At 45.1% G+C, this 12,686-nt stretch overlaps 1 protein-coding gene and 1 pseudogene across 5 annotated transcripts in view; one reads left to right on the top strand and one right to left on the bottom strand.

Moving 5' to 3' along the window:
* Positions 1-12,686, top strand: part of POLE2 (DNA polymerase epsilon 2, accessory subunit) — a 50,012-nt gene that overhangs the window by 10,481 nt on the left and 26,845 nt on the right. For 4 of the 5 annotated variants that reach the window (XM_054448355.2, XM_054448353.2, XM_054448356.2 and 1 more), the window contains exons 3-5: positions 4,118-4,193; positions 9,505-9,582; positions 9,716-9,809. In XM_054448355.2, the coding sequence (XP_054304330.1) occupies positions 4,118-4,193; positions 9,505-9,582; positions 9,716-9,809 (248 nt within the window). Of the gene's footprint in view, positions 1-4,117; positions 4,198-9,504; positions 9,583-9,715; positions 9,810-12,686 lie in introns of those variants that run through there. The other variant, XM_054448358.1, reaches the window with a different exon arrangement.
* On the bottom strand, positions 6,010-6,920 carry LOC129012573 (serine/threonine-protein kinase 16-like; annotated as a pseudogene).

The following is a 12,686-nucleotide window of genomic DNA, read 5'->3' as shown; positions in this document are numbered from 1 at the left end:
TTATTCTTTTTTCTCTAAACTTCCCTTCTCGCTTCATTTCATTCATTTCATCTTCCATCACTGATATCCTTTCTTCCAGTTGGTCGCATCGGCTCCTGAGGCTTCTGCATTCTTCACGTAGTTCTTGAGCCTTGGCTTTCAGCTCCATCAGCTTCTTTAAGCACTTCTCTGTATTGGTTATTCTAGTTATACATTCATCTAAAGTTTTTTCAAAGTTTTCAACTTCTTTGCCTTTGGTTTGAATTTCCTCCTGTAGCTTGGAGTAGTTTGATCGTCTGAAGCCTTCTCTCAACTCGTCAAAGTCATTCTCCATCCAGCTTTGTTCCGTTGCTGGTGAGGAACTGCGTTCCTTTGGAGGAGGAGAGGCGCTGTGCTTTTTAGAGTTTCCAGTTTTTCTGCTCTGTTTTTTCCCCATCTTTGTGGTTTTAACTACTTTTCGTCTTTGATGATGGTGTTGTACAGATGGGTTTTTGGTGTGGATGTCCTTTCTGTTTGTTAGTTTTCCCTCTAACAGACAGGACCCTCAGCTGCAGGTCTGTTGGAGTTTGCTAGAGGTCCACTCCAGACGCTGTTTGCCTGGGTATCAGCAGCGGTGTCTGCAGAACTGTGGGTTTTCGTGATCTGCGAATGCTGCTGTCTGATGATTCCTCTGGAAGTTTTGTCTCAGAGGAGTACCCGGCCGTGTGAGGTGTCAGTCTGCCCCTACTAGGGGGTGCCTACCAGTTAGGCTGCTCAGGGGTCAGGGGTCAGGGACCCACTTGAGGAGGCAGTCTGCCTGTTCTCAGATCTCCAGCTGTGTGCTGGGAGAACCACTGCTCTCCTCAAAGCTGTCAGACAGGGACATTTAAGTCTGCAGAGGTTACTGCTGTCTTTTTGTTTGTCTGTGTGTGCCCTGCCCCCAGAGGTGGTGCCTACAGAGGCAGGCAGGCCTCCTTGAGCTGTGGTGGGCTCCACCCCGTTCCAGCTTCCCGGCTGCTTTGTTTACCTAAGCAAGCCTGGGCAATGGCGGGCGCCCCTCCCCCAGCCTCACTGCCTCCTTGCAGTTTGATCTCAGACTGCTGTGCTAGCAATCAGCGAGACTCCGTGGGCGTAGGACCCTCCGAGCCAGGTGTGGGATATAATCCCCTGGTGCGCCGTTTCCTAAGCCCGTCAGAAAAGTGCAGTATTCGGGTGGGAGTGGCCCGATTTTCCAGGTGCCCTCTGTCACCCCTTTCCTTGACCAGGAAAGGGAACTCCCTGACCCCTTGCGCTTCCCAAGTAAGGCAATGCCTTGCCCTGCTTCGGCTGGCGCACGGTGTGCTGCACCCACTGTCCTGCGCCCACTGTCTGGCACTCCCTAGTGAGATGAACCTGGTACCTCAGATGGAAATGCAGAAACCACCCGTCTTCTGCGTGGCTCACACTGGGAGCTGTAGACCAGAGCTGTGCCTATTCGGCCATCTTGGCTCCTCCTCCATGCCTGGCTAATTTTTGTATTTTTAGTAGAGACGAGGTTTCACCATGTTGGCCAGGCTGGTCTCGAACTGCCAACTTCAGGTGATCGCCCACCTTGGCCTCCCAAAGTGCTGGGATTACAGGCGTGAGCCACCGTGCCTGGTGAAAATAGACATTGATACAAAATTATATAACGCTTGTGATAAGAATAAGTGGGGCCAGGCATGGTGGCTCACACCTGTAATCCCAGCACTTTGGGAGGCCGAGGCTGGTGGGAACGCCTGAGTTCAGGAGTTCAAGGTTAGCCTGGCCAACATGGCAAACCCCGTCTCTACTAAAAATACAAAAATTAGCCAGGCATGGTGGCAGGCGCCTGTAATCCCAGCCCCTCGGGAGGTTGAGGCAGGAGAATCGCTTGAACCCGGGAGGCAGAGGTTGCAGTGAGCTGAGATTATGCCACTGCACTCCAGACTGGGTGACAGAGTGAGATTCCGTCTCAGAAAAAAAAAAAAGAATAAGTGGATTTCAAGAAAAGCACATTCTATAAAAGATGGTCATTTTTTCTTGAGTATACCAAAGTTATGAAACATAAGGTGACCCAGGAAGGTAGAGGTTTGGGAACTCCTTCAACTCCTTCAAGGCATTTCCTTTCTACACACTGCTTCCTTCTTCTCCCTCTTTTTTTTTTTTTTTTTTTTTTTTTGGTAAGAGGGGGACAGAGTCTCACTCTGTTGCCTAGGCTGGAGTGCAGTGGCGCCATCTCGGTTCACTACAACCTCTGCCACCCAGGTTCAAGCGATTCTTCTGTCCCAGCCTCCTGAGTAGCTGGGACTACAGGTGCGTGCCACCACACCCGGCTAATTTTTATATTTTTGGTAGAGACAGGGTTTCACCATATTGGTCAGGCTGGTGTTGAACTCCTGACCACAGGTAATCCACCCTCCTTGGCCTCCCAAAGTGTTGGATTACGGGCGTGAGCCACCACACTCGGCCCCTCCTCTCCTTCTTCATGTTCTTTTTTGGAAATTCACATCTGTTGAAACATGCCCAAAGAAGCTAGAATGGGGCCACCAATACAATAACTAAACCTCTGTTCTACTGTTTTATGATTTGCAGTCCATTTCAACCATATACTTGGGGGAGTTTTCTGAGACACCTTTCTATTCAAACTGTCAGTAAAACTGTATCAGTATGTTTCCTCTTGCCGCTGCCACACTGCCATAGGGATTCAGGGACCTTTTTGTTAAATACTTAATACCACAAGCATGGACCTGGAAAGAAGAAATGCTCTTCCCTTCGGAAAAAAAGTCTGATATTTATAGCACCCTGAGGATAGAAGTGGGTATGGCTCACTGTCCACTTGATCTTAGCCAAAAGGCTGAGAAGTGCCGAGTTCACTCTTAATGTTATATAGATGCCATTCACTTCAATTATATAGGAAGAAACATACTCCGTGATACAGGATAAATGGTTATTATATCTCATTTTCATTCCTAAAGGCAGAATTTTACATATACCTTTGCTTAAAAAATTCCTTTACAGTTGAAAATTTAGAAAATGATACTTGTCTCATGCCTGTAATCCCAGCATTTTGGGAGGCTGAGGTGGGCGGATCACAAGGTCAGGAGATCGAGACCATCCTGGCTAACACAGTGAAACCCCGTCTCTACTAAAAATACAAAAAATTAGCTGACAGAGCGAGACTCCGTCTCAAAAAAAAAAAAAAAAGAAAATGATACTTGTCCCTGTGTACATTGATTTAAGATGGCACATGGTATTTTGCTTGACAACATATCAAAGTGATTAAAAGAGCCCGGTCTGGAATCAGTCCTGGGTTTTTGTTGCTCTCTATCTCTTCTAGTTTTTGGGCAAAACTTTCAACCTCTTAAAGTTGTATTTTCCCTGTCTATAAGATATGGGCATATTAACATCAGTCTTACAGGACATCTACCCAATGGAATAATACTTGTAAATAAAGTACTGAGGATGGTGCCACACATTTACTCAATGCTTAATAAGTGGTAGCTGCTATTGTTACTGTCATGCTAATTGAAACTGAGCAGTTATGATGATAAAGTTATACTAATGTAACCTCATTAAAACTGGGAGCTTAGGGAATTTTTTTTTTTTTTTGAGATAGTATCTCACTCTGTGGCCCAGGCTGGAGTGCCAGTGGCATGATCACAGCTCACTGCAGCCTCCACCTCCCTGGGCTCAGGTGATCCTCCCTTCTTGGCCTCCTGAGTATCTGGGACTACAGGCATGTGTCACCACACCCAGCTAAGTTTTGTATTTTTTGTAGAGATGGGGTTTCACCATGTTGTCTGGGCTGGTCTCAAACTCCTGGGCTCGAGCCATCCTCCTGCCTCAGCCTCCCAAAGTGTTAGGATTATAGGTGTGAGCCACCGACCCTGGCTCAGAAATGTTCTTATAACTAAACAGGGTTTAGAAAATTAAGGCATTTGACTGTATATTAAGGTATTGTAACTTTGAGTGTGGAAAATTAAGGTATTTGAGATAAGGCTTTTGTTATTGTTCTGACCTAAAACTTTTTTTCTCCAAAAACTGTATAATGAGAATCTCAGTATTAATATTTGCAAATTATTTTTGGGAAAAGAGCTATCTGTGGAAAGAACTAATTTTTTTTTGTTTTTAAATTTTGACTTTGAAATTCTCTTTTCAGTGTCATCAAACATGATTGAACGATCTGTGGTGGAAGCAGCAGTCCAGGAATGCAGTCAGTCTGTTGATGAAACTATGTATGTGGGTACAGTTAACTTTTTTCCTCCTTGGAGGTGTTATTGAGCACTTATTTTTAATTATTGTCTTGGAAAATTATTAGTGATCAACATTTCCGTAGTGGTTACTGTTGTTATTTCTGTGTGTCTTTTTAAATAATGGCTTTCTTTGCAAACCTCATTATTAAATGACTCATCTTTACTGGTTTTTCCTAGGATTTGAGGTTACAGTGTTGCTTGTACCATTCATTACTAACTTCTGCTGCCTACCCAGCTGGTTGATCTGACTTTTTATTCTGTATGCTACAAATGAGTTGAATTGAAATGAATATTCAGAAGTATAATTTACTTTGCTCTTAGGAAAGTACCATGTCCAGAGAAGTTCAGCAACTTTACTTGGTCACATGGTGAATGGCAAATGAGGGTAGGACCTCAGTTTTGTGACTCCACTATGTCATGTTTTTAGGTTTAAGAATTTATATGGGAGTAATTCTTCTGGGTTTTGTTTCTCTGAATATCCCTCTTTCCTCTTGATATGATACTTCTATACAAATTCATGGCATTTAACTGAAAGGAAAACACTGGAGAAAATAGGCTGAGAGACAGTTTTAACATTGCCATTTCTTTCCTATTTGGGGCAATGGAGATGATTGAAAGGAGTCATTATCTTTATTTTAGTCAGAAGTTATAATCTTTTCCCTGTGAGAACTTATAACTGCTAAAAAAAAAAATTGAGAAATTGAGGATTTTTAATTTTACCCTTGCAAACTCATTTAAAATACTATAGTGTGACCAGATGCAGTGGCTCATGCCTGTAATCCCAGCACTTTGGGAGGCCAAGGTGGGTGGATCACTTGAGGTCAGGAGTTCAAGACCAGCCTGGCCAACATGGTGAAACCCCATCTCTACTAAAAATATAAAAATTAGCCGGGTGGTAGTGGGGCGCACCTGTAATTCCAGCTACTTGGGAGGCTGAGACAGGAGAATTGCTTGAGCCTACGAGGTGGAGGTTGCAGTGAGCTGAGATCATGCCACTGCACTCTAGTCTGGGCGACAGAGTGAGACTCTGTCTCAAAAAAAAAAATAAAATAAATACTGGAGTATAATGAATGTTCCTAAAGCCATCAACAGAAATTCAAAATGATTGTACTAAAGTTTGATTATTATCTTAAAATAGACGTTACTCGTTGTTTACTCTAAAGTTACCTGTTATTTATTTATTGTTTTCCCCCACACCAATCTGCATTCACTTTATTCTTCTGTTTATACATTCTCTTGCTCCCAGATTTGGAGGCAGAACGTAATATGAGCTCAACAGTCCTGCACAGAGCCATGTACCATATCCCATCAGTTTTCCTTTTCCCAACCCCTATTCCACCCCCACTCAGTAAAACCCCTTGTCCAGGTGTTGCTCTTGGGGGTAAGAAAGCAGAAAAGTAGGCTGGGCGCAGTGGCTCATGCCTGTAATCCCAGCACTTTGGGAGGCCGAGGTGGGCAGATCATCTGAGGTCAGGCGTTCAAGACCAGCCTGGCCAACATACAGTGAAACCCCGTCTCTACTAAAAAATAAAAAAATTAGCTGGGCATGGTGGTGCATGCCTGTAGTCCCAGCTATTTGGGAAGCTGAGGCAGGAGAATCACTTGAACCCGGGAGGCAGAGGTTGCAGTGAGCCAAGATCGTGCCACTCTGCTCCAGCCTGGACGACAGAATGAGACTTGTCTCTCAAAAAAAAAAAAAGAAAGAAAGAAAGAAAGAATGGGTAGAGATTCCAGTGAGTGATGGGAGCCTCTTTCCAAGGCACAAGGGGCCACCTTCTCAACATGGCCACTGCTTTGTTCAGATTTGGGCAGTGTGCTGGCCAGGAGCTGGGGGCTGCAGTACCTCCAGCTGACTGAGGAGGCAAGCATTGTGAGGGTGCTGCTGCAGGTCCACAGTCATCATTGAGGCCAGGAGCTGCCACACTCCTGAAGAATGCATGGGGCTTTGTGGGATGCTGAGTTGGTTCTGCACAGCAAGGGCCACACTGTCACGTTTCTTGAACACCATTTCGTGAGGGCCTTCCCCAAACATTGTGGCATATATCACACAGCCCAGGGACCAGACATCAGTCTGTTCATCAATGACACAGTGACTGCTCAGGGAAGAGCTCTAGGGCTCAGTAGGAGATGGTGCACTGCTGGGTCGCCTAGTCCTGCAGGGTCAGGGCCTGGTGGGAGCCCTTCATGTGAGGCATGCTTGATTCATGGCATCCAAGTGTATTAAAACTGGCTGCCCCTCGTCTCCAAGCAAGATAGTGGTGGGCTTCAGGTCCCTGTGGGCCTAACCCTTGGCGTGAATGGCCTCAAGCTGCTGTAGATACCCAGCAGGAGCTGAAGGATTTGATCCTAAGTCAGGAAGTTGCCATCGTCCTTCGGCCTTTCTCTCCATTCCACAGTATACCTCTCTTAAAGAACAGAAGCAGCAGCCAGGCCTCATGCTTAGCACCCTACTCCCTCAGACAGTAAGCTGTGAGGTAAAGGATGTTGGGGTGATTGAAGAGGTGATGCATGTTTGCTTCTTGGCTGGGCCTCCTCCCGGTCCTGCTGCTCGTGACACAGGATTCACTTCAGGGCGTAGAAGTGTCCATCCTGTAACCCCTCCACTAGGTCCACATAGCTGAACCCACTCTCCCCCAGCTTCTGGATGAAGAAATAGCTATTGTCAATGATGACATTTCCCTAAGAGCAGGCACACAGTGCATGGCCCATGATGTCTCAGTCATCCTCCTCAAGGACTGTCTGAGGCTGCCAAAGGGCTCGTCCAGGATGAGTGGGCTCTTCCAGGCAATGCACTAAGCGCCCAGGGATCATGATTTTCATCTAGCGTAAACAGGTCCTGATGACGCCAGTTCCAACAAGGGTGGGGTCGGGTGCCTTAAAGCCTCAGGGCACATAGCAACGACCAGGCTGCTTCCTCCAACCCCAGCCCACCTTTGGGCAGCTCCTGCTCCCACACCTGTCAGGCCTCAAAGGCAGGGCACAGGGTAGTTTCAGAGGAGGTGCGAGGCTCAGGCCCATCCCTGGCCTCAGTGCGCAGTGCCTGGGTCGGCCAGCCCGCACTCCTCACTGACCTCGCTCGGCTATTTCTGTCAGGCTGTTTATATGTTATAGCCAGCCTACATGGAGGTCCAGTGGGGACTGAACGGTAAAGGATTTTTGTACCTTCAATTGTCAGAGAGTCATTATATCATACCACAATAGAGGCTCTTGTTCTCATAGATGAAGAGATGGCATGAGAAGTTCAATAACTTACTCAGACTGATCCACCAGAAAATAGTGGAGCAGTGTCTGGAGTCTAGGTTTTCCTCAAGTTCAGTGATTCCCAGCTACTCTATACTTGTTACCTCTAGGGTAGCATGAATCTTTTTTGATCATTTTCAATTTGGGAGATAAACATGTAATTTTAGGAAAGATTTTTAGGTTGGGATATTTATACAATAGTGCTGTGGAAATTTTTAACTTCTTTTAAACATGGTTATATTATTAAAAGTATCTGAAATTAAATAATTTTTTTTGGTTTTCCATCTCTAACACTATATATATATTGTATAACTCTGAAAGATATGGCCAGAATTGGGGGGGGGGGTTCTTTTTCCATTGTATAACTTTTCCTGGGACACTTTTGCATAACATTTTAGATTTGGCAGGGCGTGGTGACTCAACGCCTGTAATCCCAGCACTTTGGGAGGCCAAGGCAGGCAGATCATGAGGTCAGGAGTTTGAGACCAGCCTGGCCAACACAGTGAAAACCTGTCTCTACTAAAAATACAAAAATTAGCTGGGCGTGGTGGAGGGTGCCTGTAATCCCAGCCACTTGGGAGGCTGAGGCAGGAGAATCACTTGAACCCAGGAGGCAGAGGTTGCACTGAGCCGAGATCGTGCCACTGGACTCCAGCCTGGGCGACAGAACTAGACTCTGTCTCAGACAAACAAACAACAAACAAAAAACATTTTAGATTTTTAAAATTGTTGGGATTGGGCATGGTGGCTCATGCCTGTAATCCCAGCAGTTTGGGAGGCTGAGGCAGGCCGATCACTTGAGGTCAGGAGTTTGAGACCAGCCTGGCCAATATGGCAAAACCCTGTCTCTACTAAAAATACAAAAATTAGCTGGGTGTGGTGGCACATGCCTGTAATCCCAGCTACTTGAGAGGCGGGAGAATCGCTTGAGGCTGGGCGGAAGAGGTTGCAGTGAGCCAAGATCACACCCCAGCCTGGGCATCAGAGTGAGACTGTCTCAAAAAACAAAACAAAAACAAAAAAATAAAAATTGTTGGAACTTAATCATATCCTTTAATAATACTGTAGCTCATGGCCGGGTGCGGTGGCCCAGCCATGTAATCCCTGTACTTTGCCTGTAATCCCTGCACTTTGGGAGGCTGACGTGGGTGGATCACCTGAGGTTGGGAGTTAGTGACCAGCCTGACCAACATAAAGAAACCCTGTCTTTGTTAAAAATACAAAATTAGCGGGGCGTGGTGGTGCATGCCTGTAATCCCACCTACTCGGGAGGCTGAGGCAGGAGAATCTCTTGAACCCTGGAGGCGGAGGTTGTGGTGAGCCAAGATTGAGCCAATGCACTCCAGCCTGGGCAACAAGAGCGAAACTCTGTCTCAAAAAAAACAAAAAAAACTGTAGCTTATAAGAGTAGTGCATATAGGGAGAGATTTCTTTAAGATGTGACTATTGTTTATATAATTGTTCTTTTTCAACAGATGAAATTCTTAACTGGAAGTTAACTTGATTAATTTTTTTTTCTTGCAAGTTTTGGCAATGCTTTCTTGTCCCTTGAGATGAAAATGCACAAGCTAAACATTTTACCCCCATAGTATTTTTGACACTATAAGAAATTATGGGCTGGGCATGGTGGCTCACATCTGTAATCCCAGTACTTTGGGAGGCTGAGGTGAGTGGATTTCCTGAGGTTGGGAGTTTGACATCAGCCTGACCAACACAGAGAAACCCTGTCTCTACTAAAAATACTAAATTAACTGGACATGGTGGTGCATGCCTGTGATCCCAGCTACTTGGGAGGCTGAGGCAGGAGAATCGCTTGAACCCAGGAGGCGGAGCGTGCAGTGAGCCGATATCCCGCCATTGCACTCTAGCCTGGGCAACAATAGCGAAACTCTGTCTTAAAAAAAAAAAAAAAAAAGAAAAAAGAAATTGTGTGCCTGGCCTGAGAATATGTGAAAAGTGTGTTATTACAAAACTTATAATGCAAGTTATCATGTTCACCTAGAGTACTTATGTTTTAGTAAATCAGGTCTGTGTTTTGTGGGATGTTTTTCAGAGAGCACGTTTTCAATATCATAGGAGCATTTGATATTCCACGCTTTGTGTACAATTCAGAAAGAAAAAAGTTTCTTCCGTAAGTATGTCATTCACTGATTTTAAATTAATTTCAAATATACTTTTTTTTTCAGAAGGTATAGTCTCTTGCTTCACTTTTGGTTCACCTTTGTGTATTATGATAGTCAAAAATAGGCATTCTCTTTTTCTAGTCTGTTAATGACCAACCACCCTGCACCAAATTTATTTGGAACAGCAAGAGATAAAGCAGAGATGTTTCGTGAGCGATACACCATTTTGCACCAGGTAAGTTTGGTAGGGGGCGGAGGGGAGGATACTAGGTAAACTGAGAGAAAAGGAGACTGTTTCCGTTTAGGGAAATCTCAGGGATATTTAAAGAATGGAATTTTGTGGTCCAAAGTTGGTCATTCAATAAACTGTTATTAAGATTTCTGTGATTGAGACCATGTAGAAGATACAGAGATGAAAAAGCTATTTTCCCCTTAACAACAATGATGATGGTAAAAATAGTAGTTACCATTTAATACATGATATGCCAGTTAGCACTTAACATACATTATTTACCTCATTTAATCCTCATAATACTAATAATGTGTAAATGCTATTATTATCCTCATTTTACAGATAAGGAAACTGAGGCTTAAAGAAGTTTAGTAATTTGCCCATAGATCGCATATAGTAAGACAGGATTTTAATCCAGCCTGACTCTAAAGCCCAACCATTGCCTACTATACTACTTTCAAGTAGCTTACAGTCTGTGAAGTTATAGACATTTGTGCAAATACATAAAGTAGAATTTTATATGTGCTATAAAAGAGATACAAACAATGTATTCAATAGAAGAATCAGGGAAGGCTTCAAGGAAATGATAGCATTTGGCATGGACCTAGATTGCCTTAATCTTGTGGAAATGGGGAAAAGGTGGTGGTGATTGTGAACAAAGGTACAGCAAAAAATGGACTCTGTGCAGGAAATGATGAGAAAATCAGGAGTAGCGTGGGATCAGTTTGGAAAGGCAAGTGGGAGCCAAATTGTAGGAGCACTTTGGATGCCACCCTTGGGAGTTGAGACTGTTCTCCTTGTATGAGGTGCTTTGGAATACCAGAGAAACTCAGTCGCAGCCAGGTTTTTTGAGTGCTTCCTCCACCAGCAGATATGGGGATGACTTAGAGTGTGAGAGAAGTCTTCTAGGAGTCCGTGGTATTAGTCTTGGCATAAATGATAGCCTGGATGAAGGAAGTGGCAAGGGGTGTAAAATGAGGGCATCACACTCAAGCAGCAGAAACTATAATACGCGGTGACTGTCTGGATGTGAAGGAGAAGGGAGGGGGTGAAGAATCAGAGATGAGTAAGGCCTAGAGTCTGAGAGAGTAGAATATAGCATAATACGTTAAACAGGAAAAAGAGAATGTTTGTAGAAGGTGATAGCAGGGTCTGTTTTAAGCATTTGAGTTAAGATTGCCAGGAGAGTATCAAGTGAAGTGTACATCTGGAGCTAAGGAAAGAGAGTTGGTAGCAAGAGAGAGGTTTGGGAGCATCTGCATAGAGTAAAAAATGGAACTGCAAGGATGAGACCCTGGGAGAAAGAGAAGTGATAAAAAGACAAGAGGGAGGCTAGGCGCAGTGGCTCACGCCTGTAATCCCAGCACTTTGGGAGGCCGAGGCGGGTGGATCACCCGAGGTCGGGATTTCGAGACCAACCTGACTAACACGGAGAAACCCTGTCTCTACTAAAAATACAAAACTAGCCAGGCACGGTGGCGCATGCTTGTAATCCCAGCTACTCGGGAGGCTGAGGCAGGAGAATCGCTTGAACCTGGGAGGCGGAGGTTGTGGTGAGCCAAGATGGTGCCATTGCACTCCAGCCTGGGCAACAAGAGCGAAACTCTGTATCAAAAAAAAAAAAAAAAAAAAAAGAGGGGAAGAGGATAGAACTTCGGGGCCAGGCGAGGATGGTGTTATGTGGCAGAAGCACAAGAAGGCTTCAAGGAGGAGCAGGTGGTCAGCGGTAGGTTAAATAAAGGTTGAAAAGAATGATCTTGAGGAACCAGCATCCTCTGCTGCTTCCATTGCTGACACAGTATTGCCAGGTTAATCTGCCCGAAGTGTAGCTCTGACCACCTCATGGGTTTTGCACAGAAGTCTTTCAAGGAAATTCACTGCCTATTGAATTAAATGCAGATTATCCTTAATATGTAAGATCTTCTCTCACACATAATTGGCCTAATCTCTACTTTTCCTCTAGTCATACTCTGGGCTGGAGCCAAAACTGAAATATGGAATTATTGTTTCTGTTTTTTTCACTACTTCTGTGACTTTGTTTATCCTGTTGACTGCTCTTCCCTCTTATCTCCACTGTTGAAACCGTCCTATTTTGGAAGGCTTTTCTCAGAGTCCTCCTTTCTGGAGCCCTTCTTGATCTTCAGTTGGATGCAACTTTTCTTTTTTATTTATTTTGTTTTTGAGATGGAGTCTCGCTCTGTCGCCTAGGCTAGAGTGCAGTGGTGCAAACTTGGCTCACTGTAACCTCTGCCTCCTGGGTTCAAGTGATTCTTCTTCCTCAGACTCCCGAGTAGCTGGGATTATAGGCACATACCACCACACCCAGTTAACTTTTTTATTTTAGTAGAGACGGGGTTTCACCATGCTGGCCAGGCTGGTCTCGAACTCCTGACCTCGAGTGATCTGCCCACCTCAGCCTCCCAAAGTGCTGGGATTACAGGCATGAGCCACCATGCCCAGCTGAATCTCTTTCTGCTTGAACCCAGTAGTACGTCTTTTTTTTTTTTTTTTTTTGGTTGAGGCAGAGTCTTACTCTGTTGCCCAGGCTTGAGTGCAGTGGCGCAATCTCGGCTCACTGCAACTTCCGCCTCCTGGGTTTAAGCGATTCTCCTGCCTCAGCCTCCCGAGTAGCTGGGACTACAGGCATGTGCCAAAACGCCTGGCTGATTTTTTGTATTTTTAGTAGAGACGGGTTTCACTGTGTTAGCCAGGATGGTCTCCATCTCCTGACCTCGTGATCCACCCGCCTCGGCCTCCCAAAGTGTTAGGATCACAAGCGTGAGCCACTGTGCCCAGCTCAGTAGTATGCCTTTTATGTCACTGACTGGACTTGGCCCTGCCTTGTATTTGAGGTGCTTATCCCTGTGATCAGACTGTGGA

This window comes from Pongo pygmaeus, chromosome 15 (genome assembly GCF_028885625.2).
Source record: "Pongo pygmaeus isolate AG05252 chromosome 15, NHGRI_mPonPyg2-v2.0_pri, whole genome shotgun sequence".
NCBI classification, from domain to species: domain Eukaryota; kingdom Metazoa; phylum Chordata; class Mammalia; order Primates; family Hominidae; genus Pongo; species Pongo pygmaeus.
Note: the sequence above shows the minus strand (reverse complement) of the source record. Positions and strands in the feature narration are given on the sequence as shown.